Below are 26,917 nucleotides of genomic sequence, written 5' to 3'. Positions count from 1 at the left end.
GCACCAAATCATGGTGGTAGAATTTCGTACTGCTGGCAGAGGGTGTCAATCAATGTGTCGGACTGGTTTCTCATGATGGGTGGATGTTCTTTTCCTTCAATCGGCATCGGGGCTTGGCGAGCGCCACAAGCCTCCCGAACCTCCGAAAATGGACCCCGACTGGAGAGGTAAGAGGTGAGTGATTCAAATGGCTGACTTTTATGTTAGAAACACAAGGTTATAAATGGGGATTCTCCTAGGAGGATATGTTGAGGTATTTCCGTACCAGGCTGATCCAAACCTGCCTTCTTTTTTGTTCTTGATCTTGTTGCCTGCCACACAATCATCAGTGGGCAAGACCGCCCAATTTTTATAATGCAAACCTCTCGTTTAGAGCTTATTCGTTTAGAAGCGCATCATGTACCTGGGTACCATGAGATTTGGTCAGATCCTGTTGCAACTCGATGGAGCCCCCACGGACCCTGCAAGGACGTTGATGCGAGCGAGAAGTGGATGTCTGAGCTACTGCTTGACGTGAATCCCCTGGGGGAGAATTACGCTGTGTTACTTCGACCTGTTGTTAATCTGAATGACATCCAGCAACAAGATTCCGAAAGTAATACAGTGCTTCAGCCAGGTGGTTTTCTTGGATGGGTCGGAACTTGGAAGTCAAAGCCAATCCCAGAAGTTGGTTTTATCTTCCATCGATCGGCATGGGGCTTCGGATTTGCGACCGAAGCCTTGAATGCTTTTGTCCAACTATACTGGCGAGTAAAGCCACAATTTGATGCTCTTGAGGCCTACTGCGACACCGAGAATGAGGCGTCTGTTAAAGTTCTGCGAAAATCTGGCTTCGTATTCGTGGAATCGATCGTCGGAGATTATGTTCTTCCTTGGATGGAGCCGTCGCTTCGAAGTAGTCTTCGATTTCGAGCGACCAGGCCTCTTATCGAAACCACCACAAGTTGAATCTACGAAGCTCTCCCAGAAGACGAGTAGTTTCAAACCTTCGCAGTGACTGCTGCCATAAAGGAATCTCTTATAAATCAATAAATTGGGTTTGCCCTGGCTGACTGAAGTAGAATATCTCGTAATCGTTGAAGGGCCGAGCTGTGTGAGCCAATTCTGTGAATGAACACCATAGACGTACTCAATCAAATGACCTGCCCTTCGATTTAACTATGACTCTGTCCAAGAGCCCACATGAGTTTGAAAATTTCTTGACCTTGGTGTTTGGGATTTAACCCCCTTTGGCGATAGTGAGGTGTACAGTCTCTTTTTTATAGGTTACTTACCTGATCGATCTGCATAATTAAATTCTACCACGGTTGCGAAGGTGTGCCTTTATATTGATTTTCATCGGGGAATCGGTGCAGTCCCGAAACTTCATGTCGAGTAAATGATTTTAGTACTTTCATTACACCATTTAGGCTTATCTGAGGCTTACCACTCGGAGTTCCTCCGAGCTCATATCCCGAGTTCTTTATCTCATTTCTTAAGACTGAAAATCCCCAAAGTTTCGAAAATAACCATCGTAATCAAGCACCCCCTTTTAACCTACCACTTAGGTTTACGGTGGCCCAGGGTAGATAACTGTACTCCTCCCAGGTCAGTGGTGATTCGTTCTAACAACAGGCCTGGGGTGAGTGGACGATAAGTCACAGTATGGGAACCACAGGAAATATTCGAGAATATGTGCGTCCGGGCCAAGAATTTATCTTGTACGGCATCTTTTCGTGGAAATTTTGGGGGCATATGCTTCGATCAGGCTTAGCAACTCCCTATGTGGCGATTGGGGTTCCCGTCTACATCTACACTGTAGTGCATGGTCAGTCAAGTCGTTCATGAATCAGCTGCACATACAACTCAAATACCTCATAAAGAACGTAAAATGAGCTAAGAACTGGTGATATAAGTGTACTTATGCGGTACGTCTACCTCCATCTTGTACCTGCAATCTACTAGCTAATTTTCAGATGGAGTTTTTAACTATCTTAAACGGCAAAACCCTATAACAGCTAGGAAATGCATATGGTTACCTACCATAGAATTAACAGGCTAGTATGTGGCTCATATATAGCAGCCCTGTAGTCGGGTAGGTAAAAGAAGTAATAAGAGAGAATATTTGTATATTTTCTTCTACAGTAGCGGAAAGAAGCAAACATGTCCTATAGTAATCTGCATTTCGGTGGCTAGAACATAATAAACGGTAGTTCAAAAGACGTAAGGTTTTCGTTAGCAAATCATGTATGGTACTTCCGTATAGCAATAAAATTATAGTCGCATCTTCGTAGCATATTCTAAGTCGACTAATTCCTGCCTACTACCCTACAATTCTACCCAATCCCACCCGATACCACCTAATGATGTCCATTTTCCACGAAAACACATAAGGTTATCAGGACGGGAATTTACCTGACGACCTGTTGAGCTGTATTCCAGTTCACCAGTACCTTTACGCATATCCTCATCGCCGGTATCGATAGTGCTAATTCAGCTGACAGTGCTAGGAACACTTGCTACATGCTACGTATCTCTTTGGAGTTACTTTGTGCGATACCGGTCTGCTATCTTCAACTCAGCCACGAAGGCTCTAGGGGGCTCTGTCAAACTTGTCAACTTCGTTAGTCGGACGAACTAAGAAGCAGCATGCCTATGCATTTTGGCGAGCCCCAGAAGGGATTTTATCATTAGAACATCTTCCCGCGCAAGAAGACTTCACTGTGACACTGCTAGGATTATTCCAGATAGTGGCTGGTCTTGATCTACGTACTGGTTCCCAAATTTACGATTTTGTTTGATTTGCTCCCTTGAACTCCTTTGATGGGCTCGGGTTTCGGGATCTCTGGAAGCAGTCAAGCCACGGGCAACGTTGTCTAGCACGGTATTGCTGAATGTTGCGGGCCAGTAATCTCACAGGACGAGACGGGCGATGATTTTTCGCTGGACAAGGCCGAAGGGATTTTTTGGGACGATAGTCGCATGGATATGATGGCGTATGTCGATCCTCGGACCCGACAGTTTTATTACCCATTCTTCGACGGGCAAGTCAAACATACAACCAAAGATTGGTGCATGAAGTTCATAAATTAGGTTTCAGGAAACTACCAGAAATTGAGCATCGCTGACGGCTCATCTCTGGAACCGAATACCTATCCCCTTTCCAGGGCGTAGTTCAGGGCGCTAATCTGGTAACCAGTGACCCCTTGTCAACATTTTGACTTCAAGTACTGACTGAAGCTACTACCAGGCCACAAGGGGTGATGAATGGAGTAGGCAGAGTGTGAATTCAGCATGACCGAAAGGTGTCGTGTTTTGGAGTGCCACCCGCCCGCGAACTGATGAGGATATCTAATCCTGCATATAGAATGTTTAGTGTTCACTGTTCGGCGTCTCATTTGCTCCGATGTTGATCGAGCTTGATTGAGAGGGTGCTTATTTGGCCATGGAGATCAGCACCTGGCGCCATCTATGGTATAGTCCGAGAAGCAACCCAAATATCAAAAATGTTCCTGCATTCAATTGAAATACCTATCTTCCTGGGACTGACTTATGTTTAGTACCTTAAGGAAATGCGGGGATTTTCCGGCACGGTTGATCGGTAGCTAGGCAGCTAGGAACCTACAGCAGAGACTTGAAGAGATTTCTTTCGATGTTGACCTCATACCCATCCGAGCAGCCAGCCACTTCATTCTAACCTACATTCTCGTCATATAGGGGAGTGCCAGCACTGGTAAGCAGAGCATCGGACCCGACAAAGTCTTATTCTTATTCATTATTGGCGGTGCATCCCTTGGAGCTAGATTCAAGTTGAAAGGAAACTACGAGAGACAAATTATGCACCAAAAATCTATTTGTATTTTCTCCCGTCGCAGAGCCTTTACACCAAGATTTTTCTTTCTTTCGTGTTTTCTAAAGCTTCTCTTATGTTCGGCGCACACTCTTCTTTAGAAATTCTGAATGTCTTACCCTGAAACTCGATCTCTGCTATTTGCGGACTAGGGGACCGAAAGGACCTGTCACACGGAGTAATTCCGGATTTTATTAGGAGAAAACCCGGGCGGGAGAGAGGTTTAATTGCCATAATACCCCTGTAGTTATACTGTTGTCAAGTTGTTAAGACTCATAGAGGTGTCAGGGTCCACGCTAAATATGCGGCGTGAAACTTAGGATACTCGTCACGGCACTTCTCTCGTGACCTCATTGCCGAGCAGGTGGAGATCGTGATTAACCCTGTCATGGTTGACCAGAAGAATTTTGTATATGGAAAGGTATATTGTAGAATGAAGGGTACTACTTTGTCTATGAGTAAATCCAAATCGGCACCATGCCTCAAGGAGGGAGGAATTGAAAACAGTCGAGCAATAATAATAACAGAGTCTGGAAGGATCAATTAGCAGCTGAGAAGAGCGCTTTGGCCGCCAGTAATAACATCGCTTGACTCGAGAACCAATGCATCGAGGTTACAATTAGCGAAGGGTCCAGCAGTAGAAGGCCAGTGAAGGTTTGCTGCTAACTCACGTAGGTTGTAAACCATTCCACAGCATTCCTTCTAATCAAGGGTAAAGCGTAAGTTCGCGGATAGGCCGTGCAAAGTGGTGATTTCTTTCCTCATCACCCGTTTACAGGCAGGCTGTCTGGATGATATTACCGTTTAATTTTCCAACTATAGAATAATAGGGTGAATTTGGGAAAAATGTGGATTGACTTGGAAGCACAGGATCGCAATGAAGCTCTCTACAATAAATATAATAAGCCGGTCTTCAAAAGAAAAAGAAATGGCTATCCTCTATAAGTGTGAGCATCTACTAACATCTATATTGTGCTAGATAGCAGTACTTTGCAGATTACTACCCTTATAAACATCCAACCGAAGATAAACAAATGAAAAACGGATATTTCAGATTGTGCTAGTTATATCATATGCGACTATTACCCCACAGGAGTTCTGCAAGGGCGCGGGGAACCTTCACATCATGTCTCGGAGGCAGAACATGCTCCACCAGCATTCAGGATCAATGAGCCAACGGTGGATGCCATGACCCCCACTCCCCCGCAAAGCAATCAGTTTAGCAATTTTAAGCCCTCGCGCTCGACACCATGGAGCTTATTGCTTACAGTTGAACTGAAGAAAGGAGTTTATATTGAATGGTCCACTAATTTTCTGCGAGTACCGTGCTCCGAATCCTAGTGCATGGCCACTATAGATTGATCATCAGAAGAAATAACCCTTTATCCGAGGTAGAGTTACATTGACGTCCTATATTAACCGAGAGGGGCTATATAGTCTGTGAGTGATCGATCTGACAAACTGCAAGCCCAGACGCTGTTCCACGATCCTTACTGATCCAAGGATTTTCACTCAGTTTCCCCGTCGATTTTTTCTGAATTGATCTCCCTTGATTACTTCGCGCACCATATTCACTATGATGGTCTCCGTCATCCTCGGGGAGCTTATATCCCTTGTCCATCTTGCCACGGCGCTGAGGAATGGCCTTGCTGAGACTCCTCAAATGGGATGGGGTGCGTTTGCTTCTAGGCCAGTCAATTTTTAGGTATGCTTCCAAGATGGCTGATGCTGCTTGCGACAGATAACTGGAATGCATTTGGGTGCGGCCTCAGTCAGAGTTTGATCCTCTCTACGGCCAGTACCATCAAGAAGAGTGGCTTGAGGGACCTCGGTTATCATTACATCATTCTGGATGATTGTTGGTCTTCTGGCCGTGCATCGAATGGGGCTCTCATCCCAGATGCCACTAAGTTTCCCAACGGAATGGGCTATCTAGGCAGCCAACTTCATGCAGATGGCTTTGGCTTTGGGATTTATTCAAGCGCCGGCACAAAAACGGTAAGAAGTTTCCCTTTTCCGGCGTGGCTGTCAGTCCTTCGTTTTTCCTCCTCCAAAACATTATCCGATATTGTTCCTTACCTCGCGGCGAGAATAGTGTGCCGGTTACCCTGGCAGTTTAGGCTACGAAACGATCGACGCAAACACGTGGGCGAGCTGGGGGGTAGATTATCTGAAATATGACAACTGCAACAATAATGGACAGGCTGGAAGTCAGGCCGCCAGTTCTGCTCGGTAAGAACATCCTTGTCTTGAGGCAGTTTGTGAATGTCCCTGCTGAGCTCTTGACTTCCTCTGCAGATACAAAGTGATGGAACAGGCGCTTGCCGCAAGTGGGCGGCCAATTCTCTATGCTATTTGCAATTGGGGTCAAGACCAACCTTGGGTCTGGGGCCCATCTGTTGGAAATTCTTGGCGGATCACAGGTGATATTTCCGACCACTTCAATACGGGGTATTCAGCCTGTCCGGTGTAAGCAGCTCTGGCTCCCATTGTGGACTCTCCAGGTTCCGTTTGTGGTGTACCGGTGCCTCTTAACGCTAATACGTTTTGATAGTCCGAATTCCGGTGGATATGACTGTTCTGTGACACAGATTATGTCCATGCAAGCAACTATCTCAGGGTACTCGGCCAAAGGCGGTTGGAACGACCTGGATATGCTGGAAGTCGGCAATGGTGGAATGACAGACTCAGAATATGTCGCACACTTCAGCATGTGTATGTCTCCCCTAAATCCGGCTGCAATCGATCAGTCGAGCTTGTCAGTTGTTTTTTGGCTAAAATTTCTTCATGTGTTTCTAGGGTCCACCGCGAAAAGTCCATTGATTATGGGTAATGACATGTCAAAGTTGACCGCCAGCGGCTATTCCATTCTGGCCAATGCGGCCATTATTGCCGTTAACCAAGATCCCCTGGGTGTGGCCGCGACATACAGATGGACGCGCAATAACGTGCAGTTGTGGAGTGGTCCTCTGGTATCTACCACTGGAAGCTCAACCAACGACGTGGTTGTCGTTCTATTCAACAACGCAGGCTCGGCGATAACGGCATCTGCCAACCTGTCCGACATCTTTGGTTCATCGAATGTTCCATCGTCTCAATTCGAAATCAGGGACCTGTGGGCATCGAGACTTAGTGACAGCCAAGCACAGGCAATCATGAATGACGGTGCTGCCGCACATGCATCTTGGTTGTATAACGCGACTGCACAAAGTTATTCGACTGGGCTCGCTCAAGGGAATTCTATGCTGCTAGGAGGGATTGTCGGGACGGTGTCTGGAGCGTCAGGAACAATTTCTCAGTCAATTCCCGCTACGGGATGTCGAGTTTTCCGACTCCGTGCCATCTCAGGCAGTTCCACCACCACAATCACTGCCACCACCACCACTACAACCATGTCATCGACAACGACTTCGTCGACCCAGCCTCAACAGACAAAATGGGGACAATGCGGTGGCCAAGGTTGGACTGGACCGACTCAATGTGTGTCCCCGTCAACCTGTCAAATGCAGAACCGTAAGCGTTGATCCTTGGGACTGACTGGACCTTGTCTCAAATACTAACTCGTTGTCCTTTGCCATTCTCCTAGAGTGGTACTCCCAGTGTCTTTGATTGGAACTTCAGTGGCGACCACAATCGATTACGATGCCAATTTCGCGGCTTGGAACACTGCTGGTTGATATTTTTGTTGTAGCTTAGATGATTTATAATTTCGGCAAAAATGTTCACGTGACTACAATATATCTTTCCGTATTGCTGAATAGGTTTAGACGAGTTGATCTGTCCGCTCCGCTCCTATTCGAATAACAATGTCCTAATAAGCTAGATAATTACGTATAAGGAGTTAAGCTATACTTAGACTACTACGTAACGTATATAGAAGTCCTAGCGGAATTAGCAGTATAGCTAGGGGTTACGTATGAACCATTAGGGCCTAGGCAGTAGAGATAGGGTTTTATATATATAGGCTTTCAAGCAACATAGAGAAGCAAACTCTATGCTGAGGTCCAGAAAATACGTTGTAAATTTGATATCAGTCATGAGCATGCTATCTTATCCAGGTCAGAGCTTATAACATTCTACGCAGTAAATTGCCCGCAATCGCCGGCCGACTGATGCCAGATGACATGGCTGTTGCGGTGTCTGTAAATGATCGATCTCTGCACGGCCTTGCTGAACGCTTTGATAGGAAAGAGTTACAGTTGACCTGCTTTCCCAACGCCTTTGTTGCAGAGACGCACCCAACCGGCTGGTCAAAAATATAACGAGTATATATTTATGATAACTTACTAGGGGAGATGAAGCTCATCTGGGGGCCCTAACTGCAGGTGTGGACGCCATCAAATCAGGGTGGAGATACGGAAAGACCTGATTGGAGAAACGCGATCATAAAGAGAATGTTTACTGCTTAATTTTGCACCGTGATCGTGGGATTACGAGATTGAGATTGCTGCGCAGGTCGACTTTGGGGTTAAAAGATCTTGAATGTGGACTTCGATATAGTAGCAGTATCCACCATTATTATGGAGAAGTATAGGAATGATGCGGCATGACAGGATAACGGTCAAAGTAAGGTTAAATGTTACAACAATTCACTTAGAGACACGAGGTAATCAATGTCACTCATAGTGGTACGGATTCACGGAGTGTGTTTTCAACCATCCTAGAAATGAATTTAGTGAGGCTATCGAAGTGCAATATACGAAATTGGACTTACGCTCCAGAGTAACGCTGCCCGGGAATTTCCGTCCGATCCACCAATTCACGAAGCTCTTGAACTTCATGCTCTGTCAGCTTGACCAGTACAGCGGCGTTGTTCTCATCCATACGGGATGTCGAACGGGTACCAGGGATAGGAATGATGTCCAATCCTTGAGCTAGCAGCCATGCGATCGCAACTTGCGCTGAAGTCCTGCCATGGGCCTGAGCAACCTTATTAAACCCATCTGTCAACCTCACGATGTTAGGAAAATTTTCAAGTGCATATTTAGGCAGCCCGCGACGGAAGTCATTTTCAGGAAGATCGTCGAAGGTCTTGATTTGGCCAGAAAGAACTCCTCGGCCGATCGGGCTGTAGGCAACCACCGCAATCCCAAGTTCACGGCATGTATTCAGAAGATCAATAGTTGGCCACTCAATGTCGGTTGCGAAAGCACTATATTCAATTTGGAAAGCAGAAATAGGGTAGATCGCGTGTGCTCGGCGGAGGGTTGCAGCAGACACTTCGGAAAGACCCAAGTACCTGATTTTTCCTAGACTAAAGATCAAAAGAGACGAATCTTAGCCAATCAATCAAGGTTGGTACGGGTGTGCACGAAGGGAAAAGGAGCGATATACTTCTTCAGCTCGACCATGGCTTTGATAGTCTTTTCGATAGGAGTGACACCATCAATGCGGTGGCAGTAGTATAGATCGATGGTAGTGTTCAGTCGCTTGAGGCTCTTCTCGCATGCCTCCCTGACATACTCTGGGTCGGATCGGATCTTCAAGTTGTAGTCTCCAGATGATGGGTCGTACTGGATGCCAAATTTTGTGGCAATAAAGATGTCGTTTCGATTGCCTGAACGCTTAACCCACTCTCCAACAGCGTCTTCACTGTCCAGGTACATATCGGCAGTGTCCCAAAATCGCTGGCCAGCGGCATGGGCATGTTCGAGGAAGGACACCTTATGTTCCAGGGAGTCCCGTGATCCATATATACCACCTAGGCTCATAAACCCAAGACCAACAGCATTAACCTCAGGCCCATTACGGCCGAGGTTACGGACGGGAAGAGACATCTTGAGATGTGATGACTCGATCCCTTTGACCTCGATAGGGTTTGCAGGGTTTGTCGTCTTCTTTGGCCCTGCATGAAGCAGGCCGGGGTTTTCCTGTCAGGACCAGGCCTTGTTCCTTTTCCTTTGTGCTTCAGGGCCTTATAGACCCTGTTCTGTTTCCTTCTGTTTCTTCTTCCTTTTCCTAGTCGTCTTCGTCTTCCTGTTCTAGATAGACAAATTGACTCAGTCTCCCTGTTCTTTTCTCGCTTCCTGTGCCAGCAGTGCCGTGGGCGCTGTCAAGATGATATAGGTAGTAGTCGAACGAACCTGCCTTCCTTGGACCCAACCCACCTTTAAATACTCCTCCTCTGTGAATATCTGGAACATTATCGAAGCAGGTTTTTCTCTCATTTGATTTCCAAGTAAGTCCCGAGAGATATTTCCCTCTAAACCCCGCGATTCTGCAGCATGATTCTGTAGAAACAAGAACTTTACCGGAGTTAAGAGGAGTGGATCCGCAGATCACTAGCCAATCCCTACATTGAAGCACCCACTTCCCCGCATCTGAGACGCCAAACCAATCAACATTCAAAGTTTCCGAGCAAGCCAATCCCCCCCCTCCCCGAGCCTCGATTAGCGAAAAATCATTTTCAAGGTGCACTCGTTGTTTCCCCAGAGGCACAGCTTCTCACCTTTTCAACCATGTATGAATCAATTGAAAGAGTATTCCCCAAAAAAGGCCGCAGAAATGTTAAGACAGGCTGTAAAACTTGCAAGTGAGTTTTGTCGCCCTATGCATCAGTATATATACTTGCCTACGCAGTCTCTAACAGGAGCACGCCAGACTTCGACGGCTGAAATGCGATGAAAGTCGCCCAGCCTGTCGGCGCTGCCTCTCGACTAGACGTGTTTGCGATGGCTACGGCATATGGGGAGGAGGCGGCACGCCATATGGCCAACCACAGAGTAATCGCGGGCTATCGACATACTGTACGCCGGTTCCGGTGGGCAGTCTCACTCCCGACGAGCAAGTTTCGTTTGACTGGTTCATGGAAATGACCACCAAGAAGTTTGCAGGGCTCTTTCCGTCTGACTTCTGGGAGAAATTGATCTTCCAAGCCAGCGCGCAGGAGCCTGCCGTACGGCACGCTGTTGTGGCCTTATCGGCGGCACACCGGTTTGACCACTATTATGAGCCGTGGAAGATCCCGGCAACTTACGGATTTGACGCAGAACGCTTCACATTGCAGCAATATAATAAGGCTATTCAGCATTTGAGTGTGAGGAAGGGACAAAACGAAAAAAAATGATGCGCAGGTGGCGTTAATCACATGCATGATTTTCGTTACTTTGGAATACCTGCGTGGGCAACACCAGAGGGGAAGCGCCCATCTGCGCCATGGAATTCATATCTTGTCGAATATATCGGATAAAAAGTCTTCAATGACTCCGAATATCTTCAAACCTGCAGAGGACTTTGCGCATGATGCGTTGATTGATTCGTACGCTCGTCTGTCTATCCAGTCCGCCATGTTCGGCCACGTTCCTGCGAATATGTGTGCCGTGTTTCGAGACCCGAAGACCAACGCGCTTCCATATAGCTTTGACTCGGTATCAGAGGCGCGTCAAACACTTGACGATCTCCTGAACAGGAATCATTGCCTGAAGCGGCACTCCGATACTGTGAGAGAGAAAGAGATCAAAGGCGACAGGAGGGAAGTGGCCAATACCCAAAAAGCAATTCTAGAGGACCTCACCCTCTGGCGTAAAGCCTTTGATAATTCTCTACCTCGCTTTGTGAACAAAGGAAGATCTGGAAAATTCGGACACCAGTTACTGGTCGTAAACTTCGAAATGGCTATGATCATGGCAGCGACTTGTCTCTCAAAAGACGAAATGATATTCGACCAGTATACAGAAAGAATTTTGACCATTGTGACCACATTCGTGAACATGTGGAATTTTTTCGCAACCCTCGATATCAAAATCAAAGATCTGAGGAAAACTTTGGATGATCCGACCCAAGCTTGTGCTGGGAATGGATTCACCGCTGAATGTGGCTTTATACCGCCAATATACTATACGACGCTCAAGTGCCGCGATCCTAGGATTCGGCGGCAATCTATTGTGATTGTGATATTGCGTTCAGTTCCACATAGAGAGGGTGTTTGGAATGGCCTATTGTTGGCAGACGTCGCGGAGCAAGTGATGTGGATGGAAGAGGACGGTGTTTATGATGGCGATCCAACAGTAGATGACCGGATTGCAGTTCAAGATCCACCTGCGAGAGATTTGCCGCTGCCAGAAATCAAGAGATCAATGCGAGTTTCTGACGTGGGTGTTGTCCTTGCGGATATGGTTGACGGGCATACTTTTGTGACATATAAGAAGCTTCAAGGAGGGCACTGGAAGCATTTCTCACGAGTTCTACAGCCTTGTTGGCTGAGCAAAGGCAGCCCTTCAGGCAGTTTCTCATCTACGGGCCTGCCACTATCACCAGCTTCTTGAGTGAGTCAAGAGACTTGATTGGCGATCCAATTGAATTAGTTTGCTGCATTTTCTGAATTCAATAATGATATTTTGCAATCAAAACTCCCTTATGTCACTGTTTATTTCCTGTCTTCGCAAAGGCCAACATACTACATGCCTATTCTAAAAACTGTACCGTAGAATGCGAAAAGTGAGATAATCATCTCGCAATGCCAAATGATCACTTCGGCAGAGATGACCCTTGCCATCGAATTAGGTCCTGATTTTCTCCTATTCACCACGTGCCAAAACGAGGTCGAAGCTAATGGCTGGACCAGCATGCATGCCAATGCAGGCAACATCTTGGGCGAAAACCCCTTCATCAATCAATTAGTACCTTTGTCTCTCGACGAGATCGAATTTCTATCTGATGTACATTCAGTGGCAAAGACTCTAGAATATGCAAAGAAGATTTTGCATCCGGAAACTTCGAAGCATTCGATGAGGGTAGACTTCTATTGTATGCGTACAGGGAATGTTTGTCATATCTTGTGCCCATAATTAACCACTTATAACAAGGATGGCTATTTATAAGCAGGGGTTCCCTGAGAAATTTACCAAACAGAACCGGGTGACTTGAGCTTTGACGTGCTACGGCGGTGTATAGACGCCATTCGCCAATGCATAATTATAGTTCAGATTTCACCGGCAGAATTCTGATTTAGCCCAGTTCCATTAAAATTTGGCTAAGTCCCATCGCTATTGAATTCTTCTACACTACTACCTATTTTCATGCATTATCACAAAGGGACCAACACGCGCGTCCTGATCTGATGTTTGCGAGAGCACGTAAACGGAGTTTGCCTACAAAATAAAATATCACTGACTTCAAAGTAGCCTCACCACTATTGCGTGTGACCGTACAACGATAATCTGTAGGGTAGGAAAACGCAATGATGAAGGGTTAGTGCGAGACAATATCCACATGGTTCTGTATTTACTAACCTTCCTTGAATGACTCTATTACGACCCAGCCTCCCCACTAGTTCCCACTTCTTCATCCATTTGACGACCCCTCCCACCCCTCGTTTTCGAAGCCGTTCGGCCTGGGAAACTATTCCCCTCTGACATATTTCCGTCGGCATACGTATCCGGCTCATTCCTCTCAATAATCTGCTGCGCGATAGTGTATCGTTGGAAAGCATCCTGCAAAAGCAGGGAATTTTCGCTATTTGAGACTGCGCTACTGCTATATCTCAGCAGGGTTGCCCTTTCCTGAATGAAGTCCAAGACCTTCGATAATTCGCCCATATTCCTCCTCAGTCGCTGCGGAAGCCCTCTCCCTTTAAGCAGTGCAAGCAATCCGGCGATAGAGGTGTTGAATGCCCCTAAGATTGTGATTGCCAACATATGCTCACCACCGGACGGTCCCAATGCGGTAATAGCCGCACCGATTATTATTTGTGCGATTGCAAGCAAGTTGAAAATGGCACTGATAAGCTGATATTGAGCGCGCTGGTGTTTCTTCTTGCGTATCAACTTCCTTTGTAAGTCAGCTGTTGCGGCCTCGTAGGTCTGATAAATTTGAGGCTCTTCAGGTGTGCTTCGTGGGTTTGGTATATGTGATTCAGACATGGTATATATGCGAACTTATTTGTTGTCTGTTAAATTGAGCGCTTTTTGAAGAGAGTGTCAGAATCCTCTCCGAGTCTTATGTTTCTGGAAAATCTCTATTGTAATGACGTCAATACTATCCGTTGTTCAGGTGATTATTTAAGCTAGTCAGTCAAGCTTCGGTACCTAGGGCTTTGGTATCATAGTATCTTCCAAGGTTCTTAGAAATCCAGACTCAATCAGACCTGTGAGCTAGCTAAAGTAAATTATAGGTCGGTGCTTAATCCCTCTGACAACTCAGCCATTACGGCTTTCTTCTGCCAGACCGACGCTACTCTCGAGGAGTAAATGACCCATAATTCTTAGTTCCTCTTTGAATAGACTTTTGAAATGCAACTTCTCTCGTACAGATTTTGGATGTTCATAATGTCTTATCCGTTGCCTTTGTGGATGACGATGACGGACTCCACCATCTGATACTGAATGCAAAGCAAAAGCATAGAAAAAGGAATGACGATATGCTGTCCAAGCTGAAGTTGACAACTGGCAGTTGGAAAGGACATTTTAAAGATTACCTGATCATGTCGACCTCCTGCCACTACCCCAAACCCTCTGCAAAATTGTTTTATGGTTTATTAATATTCTCAAAGTTCTGCCCGATGAGCAACCATGGTTTGGTCCATGTCACTTAATTCTAGGCCTTGGTTCTACGTATTAATAATCATGGTGTGATTACCATAAAGTTGAATGCATTTGACGCTTTGGTACGTGAAATTATTGGGTGGAGCGACGCTTGTAGACTATTCTTGGAAGTGTTGTAAACGTCCTTGGCCTATTTCCGAAAGCGAGGCAGTAAGTCATTAAAGTTTAGGACTGACGAAGGCTAATAGCAGATAACATTATTTATACCTAGCTAATACTCAAGATTCATACTTTTACCTCCACATACATCGTACAAGCATCCCCTTAAATTACAATAATCTATTAAGGACCCCCGTCACGCCGCCTAACCGTTTTTCTGCTTGGAACATCGCCTTTTGCAAGTCAATTTTTAATCGGGAAGTCATATCACGATGGTTAGTTCATTTTCGCATGAGATATCTGTATCTCAAAGAGTCTTCCTAACCTCCTTGAAACCTCACGCAGACTGCACCAAATATCTACATGATTAGGCATGGAGAAAAGCCGGGTGATGGGGCAAATAATCTCTCTGCTCAAGGGGAAGCAAGAGCGCAGCGCCTTCGTAACGTTTTTGGAAAGGAAAGCGGGTTTGATATTGGCTATATCATTGCCGAACGCCCTAATAAAGGTCTGAGCTACTCCTACTACTTTGATTCTCTTTGTGGCGACCAACTACGTAGCACTCGCTCTTTGCAAATAGAATGCTTTGTGCTTTATTATCAAAACTATCTAGATGGTTCCAGGGAACGCCCGTATGAAACTGTGCAACCTCTGGCCGACGATTTGGAGGATTTCGATGTGAAATTTAACACGGGTATTGAGAAAGACGACGCCGAAGGCGTCGCTCGGGCAGTGAAAGCGTATCGTGGAGAAGGGAATGTCCTTATTTGCTGGGAACATCATAAACTTTCCGATATCGCAAAAGCTATTAGCATAAAAGGGTTCGCGGAGAGTAGTGGCTGGTCTGGCAAGCTTCAATACCCAGACTCACGTTTTGACCTTATTTGGGTCGCACTAGCCCCTTATGACGAGATAACACAAGTTCTTATTGAGGATAAGCTCTAGTAAATGCGGCCCCTATTTATCCAGAGGCAAGGAACAAGTATACTCTGAAATGGTTTCTTCACGCGTACTAGAGAAATGAATTGATGAATGCGCGGCACTTTCAAGGAAAGGTAAACATTAAAATCTTCTCAGAAAGTGAAGTAAGAATCGAGTTTCAAGTCAAATACTGCAACCCAAAGAACTTTTCCTATCCCGCTCTCCATTGTTTTTGTTTGCTCCATAACAGAGAAAAGACTTCATAGTGGAAGAAGCGGTTTCGCACTTACTTCCTAATTCTGAAGACCTGATGTAACCGATATTCAGAGCTCAAAACATCCTCTCACTTTTCCGCCTTGTTTGACAAGTTTTCTCATCGATGACCTTTGTGCTGCCAAAGCGTTCAGCCAGGTGGCTAAGCGAACTCCAGCTTTGTAGATCTGTTCATTCACAATAGGAACCGAGCCATCGTAATAGTCACCACCAAGGTCATTGTCTTCAAGCCAGTTGACGCCATTTTTTAACACGAAATTACGATTCAGTCTGTTCGTCTCCCTTGCCCACAGCATAGCACATTCCAAAGGATTCTGAATATCTGAACACTCCACATAATGATGCCGGAATCTGTTTGTCTGAAAGAGGCTTGCTGCCTATCGTACAGCCGGCTCTTTTTCCTCGTTATGTTTTAGATTATGCCTTAAGCCGTTAATTTTATAAGGAATGTCTGTATCCCAGATACTATAGAGGTTCTCCTCTCTGCTATACCGACCGTCGAAGTATACATAAATCTCATTTCTTCGCGATTAAGGGCTTCCGTATACAACGGTTAATGTATATCACCGAGAAAATAAATAAGAAACTTCAGCGCTTAGGCTTACTTATCCTTATCTAACTTATTATTGTTAACCCGGTTTATCTACAACTTAGTTAGCTTAGTAGGCTGGATATAAGTAGCGGTCGGGCTAATATACTATATTTTGAATAGCGGATACTATATATCCGGCACCACTACAACCCGACGTAAAGGAAACCTAGCACGACTCGGGTAGATAGTCCAAGGTATCTATAAAGGTTAGTTTTTAGTATTAGTCTTGGAGTGATTACTGCAATATACCAATAAAATACTACAGCCTAGTAAATAGAAAGTAGGGCCTTATTGCGTTAGCCTAAACTGCTGCATCTAAGATATCCTCCCCGTCACTACTAGGCAAGAGAGTATCTATAAGCTATACTGCCTTATTACTAAGGTATTTCCAGGCAAGGTAGGCAACAGTACAGTAGCCTAGATCTCCCCAGCAAGCAACTAGCTAGAAGGAGTAAAAGAAAATCAGGAGCGGAAATCAAAAACCACACATCCTCACGCCCCTTTAAGCAAATAAACCAGAAATTCCGCAGTCAGGTCGCCTCTCAGCATCTACACAGGTTGCGGCCATGATTCCAAAGTCGCCTGCGTTCCCAATAGCTCTAAAGTTGCTATACTTTGTGTGGGAACGTCGATCAGCACCTTGTAAATCCCCGGATAAAGCACACGATCGCCACGCTCGGTCACGCGAGCTAGATCTCCAAGCGTAAAATGAAGTGTAGCAGATCGAGTTTCCTTGGGCATAACGGCCATCAAACGGGTATAAGCACCGAGCTGCTTGGTAGCATGCGGAGGCGGACCGACGGTGGTCGCGATAAAGCCAAGGACAACAAAGTCAGACGTTTGACTACCTGTATTCGTTACACTCACGACTACCGGCGGTAGCGGACAAAGATCCAAAAACTGGGTGCTGCAATTGTCCACTAGCTCATTGATCTGGTATGAACCCAGATGCAAAGAGTCACCACGAGCGGACGAGCTCTGAGCGCTCGTTCCATGGCTTTGAATTAGAGCCGTGAAGGTCGTATAATGCAGTCCATGTCCAAAAGGCAGCACTGCATCCTCATAATACCAGTATGTCCGTCCCGGCCGTTCACCTTGCGGCCGGAGAGACATGTCCGTCATCGGAATATGATCCACGTACCTAGAGGGGTACTGGGTGACGGGTAATCGACCGGCAGGAGGGATTAAGCCAGTCAAAACATCAAAAATGGCTGGCCCCCCATCCTGGCCGGGATATGCCGCCCACAGGATTGCAGAAACATTACTATTATTGAGGAGGGTGGCGTCGTCGAGCTGGTCGCCTAGCTGAACGACTACACAGGGCTTTCCAAGAGCACATATTTCCTTGATGAGGCTCAACTGAGACGTGGGCCATGCGATGGATATGCGGTCATTGAGCTCACTTGCGGTTGAAACATCGATACCCCCGAAGTATAGCACAACGTCGGCTTCCTTGGCGGCTTCTATCTGCTCTGTCCAGTTACCAGTTGCGTTTTGCGAAGTGGAGGGGCCGGATGCGTAAGAAGTCTTTAAACCTCGTTGCTTTGCTGCGTAGAGTGGCCCATGATAATAGGGAGGGACACCGAAGTAGCTACCCAACATTTCCCAGGTGGCATTGGCATACGCCCCAATGAGCGCGACCTTGGTGTCGCCTGTGAATGTGAATGGCAAAACGCCATCATTTTTGAGCAGCACCATACTTTGCGCGGCCGTGTTGCGTGCCAAAGTTCGGCTGTTTGGCGTGTTAACTGCCGACCAACCCAAAGATACATATGGATCTGTCGAGTTGGGCCCGAAGTATCCAACGCGCACCAAGGCTTCGTACTGGCGGCGTAAAGAAATATCGATTGTCTCCTCTGAGAGCAAAGATTTACCATATGCCTCTGGAATACCGGTTTGGGAATCTCCCGCGCACAAGAGATCGACGCCTGTCTCAAACACCAATGCACTGAATTCAGCAAGACTTGAGGTGTAACGCGTGTGCTCCACAGTTTCATTCACAAGGCCACAATCTGTGACTACGTATTGCGATGAGGCTGTCCAGTTCCAATGCTGCCGTAGGATGCGATCGATAAGGTAGGAATTGGCACAGGCTGGGACGTCATTGACCATGTTGTACGAACACATGATGGAATCGACTTTAGAGTCCCGCGCACACTGCTGGAACGGGGGCAAGTAATATTCAACAAGGTCTTTCATGGAGATATTGGCTTTGAATCCGTAGCGGCTATAACCACCCCATGTTTCCAGGTCATATCCGGCGTAATGCTTGCAGTTTGTCAAAGTCTTTTTCGTGGTCGAGCTGTGGTTTCCTTCCAGGCCACGCAGAAAGTGAGCGGCATATCCCTTGATTCGCCGTGGATCTTCTCCAGGGGTTTCAGACCCTCGGCCCCAGCGTGGATCGCGATATGGATTGACGTTCGGTGTCCAGTAGTCGAGACCTCCGCGGCCGCCGTTACTGAAGGCGCGGGCCTCGGTACTAATAGTGTCTGCTACATGATAGATCATCTCATCGTCAAAGGCGGCTGCAAGAAGCAGGGGCGTGGCAAAGGATGTGGCAGACGAGAATTCTCCCACAGGATTCTCCGTAACGATTGAAAAGTCCACGCCAAAGCTAACACCATCAGAAAATCCAACGCCATGCAGCGCTTCATTCCACCAGTTATAGGGCGGTAGGCCCAGACGGGAGGACCCGGCGCTTGCTTCAAAGAGATTGCCCAGTTTCTCAGTGATGTTCATGCTATCCACCAAGGCTGCAGCGCGATCAGAAGGCGATATCTGTGGATTGCATATATCGTTCTTGGTTAAGAGGAGAGGTCCGCGGTCACAGTCGGGAAAGCGCATGCCATAACAGCCTCGAATGTGCATGAATAGCCCCAGGGCCAGTGGAGCGCACACAAACATCTTGAAAGAGACGAGTTAGGCCTTCGATGAGAATGCAAGCCTGAAACGACGATTGAGACATCATCGGATAATAGAGCACGGCTATGAACTTAAATAGTGCCAAGGATTTGGTGCATCGTCCTCCAGGGGCGTACAAAGATAGCTTAGTGGATAATGGATTTGGTCATGACTATATTCGGCTCCGTTTGAATAATCTGTTGTCCAAATTACGTATTCGTATTAAAGTACTCGCCTGACTTAGAAGGGCTTGCTCCACGTATGGTTGGGAATGCCGCCGATCCCTGCCGCCCTAGTGGGAAAAATTGGTATGGTCATAAAGCAACAAGAATTTGCATGTCCTTAATCGGAAAATGTCCCGTATTCGTACTTGGACTACCTTTCATGCACTAACAATCATCGGTAATCACCGGATAGCCCTTCCTCCACGGTAGCTCGCAGATATTCCGGTTCATATTTGTCGGGAATGCCCTGTGCAGCTATGGAGGTACAGTGGATTTACTAGGCGATTGGCGCAACGGAACCAAAAAGGAAATACCAAAAGATGAAAATGAGTGCTATTTCCTGTTCTCTGGAACTGCTGGGGGTCAGGGGGTAAAAATATCCTCGAGAATACTTGACTCGGATGGTACTGTAGGTTAATCAAGCTGTATTCAGACAGGCTGTGAGAGTAATATATCTGCATTCTACAATTCGTATTTATTATACAGGGGTGGGTGTTTGGTGTTTATGTCCACTAATGGTGTTTTGCTGCATACCACAACTACATAACTATCCTGGTCTCGGTCGACAATGTTAAAATTGATAACTACTCTGGCAGTGTTTGGATTGGTAAACAATCGTTGAGATATGTGAAACAGCTATCAAGGTGTGCTAGTGACCCCTGATGCCACCTGCCTATTCTGGCTATTTGTCTTAGCTTTGTCATAAGAATATATGTCCCATTTTTTGCTTCTCCGCCACTGGGTATATTTCGCTGAGAGCTCCGCTAATCCAAGGGCAGGAGGACGAGCCAGGCGTCCTCCAAATTTTCGACAAGGAATAAGTAAAGGACTAGATATTAAGGCACAGTAGATGGGTCTCCGTGTCTCCGGAGTGATCCCCTGGCAATTTAACCACTCCTTCAAAAGCTATTCCGGAGAGCGATAAGCTAGGAAGGAAAACACTGCCTTCTTAGACCTAACTTCTGACTACGGACAAAATGTCCTGAAACGTGAATCGTGAATACCATTTAGCTCGTCTGCTTCAGAATTTCCTATAAACGGTCGGAGCTATTTATTTACTATCCTCTGGGCTTACAAAATTAGGTAGTAATAATGTTAACGTGGTTGGCATTTTGTTCTTGCTTTAAAGGTACATACTAACTTGGCTAAGGGAGAGCAACAGAGGCTATGCATTGACAACTAGGGAGAAAGAAATAGCATGTTGTGATGCCTTATTAATTGGTTATCATTGATGTCATCCATTGGAACGTTTCCCCATAGTCCCCATCATTCGCAATGGACATACCGTAGTCGGGCTGTGGTATGCTGTGATGGACTTTGCCATGTATTCGTAGATGAAAAAAAGGGTAACTGAAGGCAGTGGCGGACTTGTTCGCTGGATACGAGGATGCCCAACCGGCTGTTTCTCCTTTTCTAGCACGGAATCGGACGATAGTGAAACCAGTTATTAACTCGTTTCGTCCACTAAATGAGACAATCTGTGACTGCTGTATTGAGACCAATATGAGTAGTGCTTCTTACCGTGTTGAGAACAGAGAATTACACATTTGCCTAGCGGGCGCAATGAAGCCTTTGTTGTAATTAGTTAAAACGAAGCGCATATATATAGTGTTGTTATCCACCGCGTTGTGTCTCTTGCCGTACCATGTTCTGTCTATATCGTCGACATCACACTATTCTCTGCAAATATGCGTTCGTCAGCCTTTGTGGCATTAGCATCTTGCCTGGTAGCTCTAGCCTATGCCTATGCGAACCCCGGAGCATGTTCTGGAGCTTGCAATGTCCATGATCCTAGCGTTATTCGCAGAGAGTCTGATGGAAAGTACTTCCGCTTTTCAACTGGAAACAAAATCTCTTATGCATCTGCAACTTCTATCAGTGGTCCATGGACGGTACTAGGGTCCGTCTTGCCAAGGGGGTCGTCAATCGACCTGGCTGGGAATACCGATCCTTGGGTAAGTCCTGTCTGCAATTATTACAGTATCCGCTTTTCTCCAACCTCACGAGCGCACTTTGATATTCTTTTTATGTTCCTTTTATCCCATTCTGCAGCTTCTCTCGGCGACAGTTGTTCTCCTCACCGCCAGCAATCAGTTGGTATACTTCCTTCGGAATTCAAGATTTGACTCAAGCTATGTAGGCTCCAGATGTCTCCGTCGTCAATGGCGTCTACCATGTCTACTATTCGGTGTCAACTTTTGGGTCGCAGGACTCAGCTATTGGGCTTGCGACATCCACCAGTATGGATCTGTCTTCATGGACCGACCATGGCTCTATTGGTATCCAGTCCAGCTCCTCGAAGCCATACAATGCAATTGACGGCAACCTCTTTGATGATGGAGGAAAATATTACATGAACTTTGGTTCCTTCTGGCATGATATTTACCAGGCACCAATGAACTCAGCCGCAACCACTGTTTCGTCCTCAGCACACAACATTGCCTATAATCCTTCAGGGGCCCATGCCGTTGAAGGATCATTCATGTACAAGCATGATGGTTATTATTATCTCTTTTACTCTGCAGGCATCTGCTGTGGCTATGACAAGTCCAGGCCGGCCTCAGAACAAGAGTATAAAATCAAAGTTTGTCGTTCGACCTCAGCGACAGGAAATTTCGTAAGCAGACATATGATATCTCAGAAGTTGCAAAAGCTGATTAGAATCTAGCTGGACAAGAACGGGGTTGCTTGCACGAACGGAGGCGGCACGGTTGTTCTTGAAAGCCATGGAACTGTCTACGGACCTGGTGGACAGTATGTCTTCCCTAAATAAGCCCTCTCCCTATCAGCCTGATAAACGTGCAACAAATGCTGATCATACTCAGGGGCGTCTTTATTGACCCTACGCTTGGACCTGTTCTGTATTACCACTATGTGGACACCAGGATCGGCTATGCAGACGGCCAAAAGCTCTTTGGATGGAATGTTATTGACTTCTCCAGCGGATGGCCTGTTGTGTGAGTAGGCATATTGTTTTCATGTTCGAGTTTGCTTTGCAGTAGCCAGACATCTTCCGCCAAACGTGTCAGGGATTCTGACGCCTTTGCCGATTGATCAATCTATGAATGAGAGGTGGTGAGGGAAATCAATGGAAAACTGCATCAAGATATTATAAAAAAGAGTATCCCGGGCTTGAAAGGCTTCATCTGCAGAGTATAGAGGTCTATCTAAGCTTATCCTAAAACCTAACTATGCTGCTCCACCGGCTGCAGGTATAAACTTAGCAAATTCACCCTCCACCGTAGAAAGCCGAGGACATACAGCTCTCTGATACTATTATGTCTCAACATTTTCCGCTCACATTTTGAATTACTCTGCACGATGGAATTGTCACGTCTTCCACAGGTAAGCAAGCGGATATCTGGTTTAGATTGATCAATCTATTCATCATTTTCTTAAATCTCCGATTTGGACCTTTGTGCACGCAGCAACTAAAGCGAAGATGGCATGCATTTATCGTTCTTGGAAAGAGGTCAACAGATTATTTCTAGTGACAGACTCATGGACTTTGTTGTTAATTTTACTCATCGTCCGACTGCCGGACGCAGAACCTGACCCTCAGCTAAGATGATTCTTTGGCAATTTGCTGATAATTCGGTTTTTGGATCATTTTGGCTCTTGATTGATGGAACGTGGTAGTAGTAGCTCAGCAATTATGGAGCTATGGGACGGGTGTGACCCGAGGTGTTTCACTGTGCTACACAGTCGCAACCCGGAAGGTTTCTGCTCAAATCGGGCTAGGCGCTGTGCTGGGGGCTCGCTAGTTAGCGGAGAATTCCATCTAGTAGCCGTACCGGTGTCTAAATACCATTTTCGACCATGACCGAACTCGAGGTGCCGTGAGGCGGTGATCTAGAGCTCAGAAAGAAGGTCTCCTGATACTAGGCAGTTAGTGGAGCCAGATACTTATCCTAGTTATAGTAGTCTCGATTTGTCAATGCAGGCGGAAGGGAAGCTTTTATCAAGTGGGTTCATCGGGAGCCTTGCTTGTGTTGAGAGAGGAGATAAAATATCGTAGTACAGCATTTGTCAGTAAGCTAGAAATCATTGGGAATATCTAGGAGTTTTGAAATCCGGTGATGGAAGAGCACGAAAGAGGCTTCTCGACGAATTTTATTTACTATACAAGAACAGTCTCGTTCGGGGCTCCCGTGGAATGCACGGAAGTACTCGGTAATGACGGCGTTTGCCAGGGGTCATCATCGCAATTGGATGCGGCTGATTCTTTGTTATATCAATTCCCTTATTCACCTTTTCTTGCTCCTACCCTATCTTACGTTAGCCATGATACGGACTGACGGTGAAAGGGAGGGGGGTATGCGGCCATAAACCCCTTTATTAAGCACGGTCCCCTGAATTACATGAATATAATAATTTGCAAGTTACTAAACAATGCTATGGGGGCATCGCAACATGAAGTTGTGTTTCGATCAAATCAAACCAAATTCCCTCATAGCCAGACTCCTTAGATGCTCGGACTTGCTTGATGAATCCATGAAGTCGCGCTGCACTTATACTCTGAACAGCAAAAGGCGAAAATACGGTCCATAATTCTTCTCCTGGTCCCTCCACCTCGAACATTGCTATGGTCAAGGGGAAAACTACAGGCAAAGCTGTGGTCTTTTCAGCGGCCGTTTGAGCAAAGTGAGTCATTATAGAGAAAATTCTATTTGCAAGGTCTCGCGCCGTTTTCTCTTCGACCCCGAGGGGATATCGCAGACGATGAATGATCAACAAGGCTGCCAGGCGATAGGCGCTTGCCTGCGTCATCATTGCTAGCACCTCACTCTGTCCATGTTTTTCAAGGAGCTCTGGCGGATTTGGAGGATTCCATTCGAGAATTGATCGCTCTATATCTGCGAGTTGCCTATAAATCCCGGAAGAGGGTCCAGATCCAATATCAAGGATACCTCTCTTTGCGGTATGACTACACACACAGAGATCATAGAGCAAAGGCAGAAGTGTTGCGCAGACGCCCGCATATCGATCAACAATAATATGGTCAGTCCTGGGGAGGCGGATTATAGGAATCTCTCGACGCACCAAGCATTCGACCGTGTCAATCAGAATAGGTGTCATAATTATGGGACACAACGTCGGAGAATGGATCAGCCTCGGAAGCCATACTTTGGTTGATATGAGGGCGCTTCGCATAATAGCATGGGCTGTTGAAGAATCGGGAGCTATGAGTACATTGAACACATACATCGTTTGACCCAGGAAGAGTGCACAGGCTGCATCATAATCCTGGTTGATTTTCACACTTCGCAAGCGTTGCAGTCCCTTTGCAGCTTTGGACATATCTGGCTCATCTTGGCGCATCACAAGTGATCTTTGGTACCGCGTCATTAATCCCAGAAATGCCAAGTATCCCTCGGTCAGAGTTGGGGCGGAAAAGTATAAGATGGTATAGACAGTCTTTTGAGCTTCAGGAACGAAGCTAGGGCCCAGCATGAATGGCGTATGTATAACCGAGAACTGCTCGAGGTCCATTACTGTGCGGAAGGCATCGGCGGCTGTTTTGAGTGTTGTGGGGGATGCAAGCAGCTTCTCGGGCGCCAATACCACAGTATCGCAATTTTGAGGATTCCTCACTTCTCCAACAGACTGATTAGAGGGAGATATTGACTTGGGGCGTCGGGTGAGCGGCAAGTGGGCGGATGGACTATAGATCGATATGGACGAACTTCGTTGTTGTTGCTGAGTCCCGATCTGCTTCTCCGAGTCAATGCTCCAGACCTGCATCTCCCCGTAGGGGAAGACTTTCGCGGCAGGTCGACGTCCTATGCGCCTGATACGCCGTGAGGTCGAGCATGCGATATTGAGGCGACGGCACCTGGTGCATTGCTGATTATTGCCTGGAAAGGTGCACCTTTCCTTGCACGCGTAGCACCGGTCACACGCCCTGGTGACCATAGTCTCTAGTTGATACGAGCAAATAGGTCGACGTGCAGGAATGCTTGCCCTTCAGTGTTGGGGCTGCCAGTTCCCTTTGTCTGGTTTGGAGGGGGTGCAAAAGGTGGATAGGGGCAAAAGATACGTTGTTTAGACTTGGGACGGCTGACATGTGCGACGAGGAACCAACACCCCAGGTTAGGGGCTAAATAGAGTTCTGCTAGTTTTAGTATCCTATTAGGAATGTCCTGTATAGCTATGGAAATACACTAGGCTTACTAGGCGACTGGCGCAACGGAATCAAAAAGGGAAATATCCAAAAATGAAAGGAGTGTTGATTCTGGCTCTCTGAAACTACAGAAGGTCGAGGAATTAAAATATCCTCGAGAATACCTGTGACCTAGAGGATACATATCCGAGGTCGCGAAAGGTGGCGAAAAGTACGCGTAATCCTAATACCGAATATCAATGGTTATCTTCAGAAATCTCAGAAGTACCGTTTAAATCAATACGGTGCTGATCACCATTTTCCTTACATATCCCCCACCTTGTCCGTTATACCCCACTCCCGTCTGACCGGCAGGCGGTCTTTTTTCTGCAGGGATTTTAGTAAGCTTTACTTTTGAGTTTCTTGGCTAGTTAACTATAATTATTTAGTACAATAAGGTCACCGCTTGCCGCCATTCCGTATTTGCTGATCTGGGTACGATCGCCCTAATCGCCGATTTTTGGGCCTACCGGGAAATATACCTGAACCGGCGTAGTTGATTAGGATGGTTGTGTGTCCCTCCCATTTCATGTCTAACGCCGTGCCATCGGCAACTGCGGCTCTCTACAATTGCCGCTTTGCCCTGAATATCTTCACCACCAATGATGAATACCATTCCTGCCCTCTGGCCGGCCACTGTAATAAATATATCTAGCATATGGACTTCATCTCCATGAGCCTTTATATGATGCTGGTAGGTAAATTTATTCTGCCTTAGGTTCTAATGTGCCACCTTAACTTAACAGATTAAAAGCAAAACCTCACCTTTTCGAAGTCCCCATCCTATAGACGACAAGAAACATATATAATATAACACCAGAATTTTTGGAACGAAAGAGTACATGCGAAATATTATTACCAATCATGTGTTAGAGGTCCATAGCCCAAGTGTAGGATCTGCCTTTGGTAGGGCGGACTAAGGTTCGTTGATATCGTATCACGGCCTGACGACTACATCAGTCTATTTGAGTTTTCAGCTCTGCCAAGGAAGCTGATACCCATCATCAACTTTGAATTCCGGATTGACTGGGCCTCTGGCTATGTAACCCTAATACATGACAGTGTTATGAGAACGATCGGCAGGGGAAGATCTAGGCTGCCAGTGTCGTCTAACCTTTCACGGCATGATCATCCCGACGCGTACTCTTTGTATATGGGCCTCTTAGCTTATGACTGACGATTGACTGTAAGTAGAAGTGTCCGCTGTGTTCTCGTACTCAACTTCTTCTGTGGCGCCCAGACAGGACGCACGATAAGGTTTGCGTCGCAATTTCTCCCAATTTGAGCTTGCGCGGGGAGGATATCAGACACGAAATTTTGGCCCGAGGGGACATGTGAATTGAGTGTATACAATTTAGCCAGCAGCTTTGAAAT

General features: G+C 46.4%; 10 protein-coding genes across 10 annotated transcripts; 6 read left to right on the top strand and 4 right to left on the bottom strand.

Moving 5' to 3' along the window:
- Window positions 1-148: 148 nt before the first annotated feature.
- N7473_005111 (GNAT family N-acetyltransferase) lies at window positions 149-948 on the top strand (the record flags this gene model as incomplete). Its single annotated transcript, XM_057151051.1, has 2 exons — window positions 149-167; window positions 374-948. 2 exons carry the CDS (start codon window positions 149-151, stop codon window positions 946-948), a joined length of 594 nt encoding a protein of 197 aa, XP_057008856.1.
- Window positions 949-5,405: 4,457 nt separating this feature from the next.
- On the top strand, window positions 5,406-7,438 carry N7473_005110 (alpha-galactosidase; the record flags this gene model as incomplete). Its single annotated transcript, XM_057151050.1, has 7 exons — window positions 5,406-5,502; window positions 5,571-5,827; window positions 5,925-6,061; window positions 6,128-6,298; window positions 6,384-6,544; window positions 6,629-7,348; window positions 7,416-7,438. 7 exons carry the CDS (start codon window positions 5,406-5,408, stop codon window positions 7,436-7,438), a joined length of 1,566 nt encoding a protein of 521 aa, XP_057008855.1.
- A 1,011-nt stretch (window positions 7,439-8,449) lies between these two features.
- On the bottom strand, window positions 8,450-9,606 carry N7473_005109 (NADP-dependent oxidoreductase domain-containing protein; the record flags this gene model as incomplete). Its single annotated transcript, XM_057151049.1, has 3 exons — window positions 8,450-8,489; window positions 8,544-9,068; window positions 9,164-9,606. 3 exons carry the CDS (start codon window positions 9,604-9,606, stop codon window positions 8,450-8,452), a joined length of 1,008 nt encoding a protein of 335 aa, XP_057008854.1.
- Window positions 9,607-10,449: 843 nt separating this feature from the next.
- On the top strand, window positions 10,450-10,895 carry N7473_005108 (uncharacterized protein; the record flags this gene model as incomplete). The annotated part of the gene is made up of 2 exons (XM_057151048.1): window positions 10,450-10,551; window positions 10,614-10,895. 2 exons carry the CDS (start codon window positions 10,450-10,452, stop codon window positions 10,893-10,895), a joined length of 384 nt encoding a protein of 127 aa, XP_057008853.1.
- Window positions 10,896-11,028: 133 nt separating this feature from the next.
- N7473_005107 (uncharacterized protein) lies at window positions 11,029-12,093 on the top strand (the record flags this gene model as incomplete). The annotated part of the gene is made up of 1 exon (XM_057151047.1): window positions 11,029-12,093. One exon carries the CDS (start codon window positions 11,029-11,031, stop codon window positions 12,091-12,093), a length of 1,065 nt encoding a protein of 354 aa, XP_057008852.1.
- A 984-nt stretch (window positions 12,094-13,077) lies between these two features.
- N7473_005106 (uncharacterized protein) lies at window positions 13,078-13,689 on the bottom strand (the record flags this gene model as incomplete). Its single annotated transcript, XM_057151046.1, has 1 exon — window positions 13,078-13,689. The coding sequence occupies one exon, from the start codon at window positions 13,687-13,689 to the stop codon at window positions 13,078-13,080; it is 612 nt and encodes a 203-aa protein (XP_057008851.1).
- A 1,143-nt stretch (window positions 13,690-14,832) lies between these two features.
- On the top strand, window positions 14,833-15,414 carry N7473_005105 (uncharacterized protein; the record flags this gene model as incomplete). The annotated part of the gene is made up of 1 exon (XM_057151045.1): window positions 14,833-15,414. The coding sequence occupies one exon, from the start codon at window positions 14,833-14,835 to the stop codon at window positions 15,412-15,414; it is 582 nt and encodes a 193-aa protein (XP_057008850.1).
- Window positions 15,415-16,804: 1,390 nt separating this feature from the next.
- On the bottom strand, window positions 16,805-19,159 carry N7473_005104 (uncharacterized protein; the record flags this gene model as incomplete). Its single annotated transcript, XM_057151044.1, has 1 exon — window positions 16,805-19,159. The coding sequence occupies one exon, from the start codon at window positions 19,157-19,159 to the stop codon at window positions 16,805-16,807; it is 2,355 nt and encodes a 784-aa protein (XP_057008849.1).
- A 1,909-nt stretch (window positions 19,160-21,068) lies between these two features.
- On the top strand, window positions 21,069-22,341 carry N7473_005103 (extracellular endo-1-5-alpha-L-arabinase; the record flags this gene model as incomplete). Its single annotated transcript, XM_057151043.1, has 4 exons — window positions 21,069-21,335; window positions 21,521-21,997; window positions 22,049-22,134; window positions 22,206-22,341. 4 exons carry the CDS (start codon window positions 21,069-21,071, stop codon window positions 22,339-22,341), a joined length of 966 nt encoding a protein of 321 aa, XP_057008848.1.
- Window positions 22,342-23,775: 1,434 nt separating this feature from the next.
- On the bottom strand, window positions 23,776-25,125 carry N7473_005102 (uncharacterized protein; the record flags this gene model as incomplete). The annotated part of the gene is made up of 1 exon (XM_057151042.1): window positions 23,776-25,125. One exon carries the CDS (start codon window positions 25,123-25,125, stop codon window positions 23,776-23,778), a length of 1,350 nt encoding a protein of 449 aa, XP_057008847.1.
- Window positions 25,126-26,917: the final 1,792 nt, after the last annotated feature.

This window comes from Penicillium subrubescens (genome assembly GCF_028828155.1).
Source record: "Penicillium subrubescens strain IBT 31985 chromosome Unknown utg000004l_segment0_segment0, whole genome shotgun sequence".
NCBI lineage: Eukaryota > Fungi > Ascomycota > Eurotiomycetes > Eurotiales > Aspergillaceae > Penicillium > Penicillium subrubescens.
Note: the sequence above shows the minus strand (reverse complement) of the source record. Positions and strands in the feature narration are given on the sequence as shown.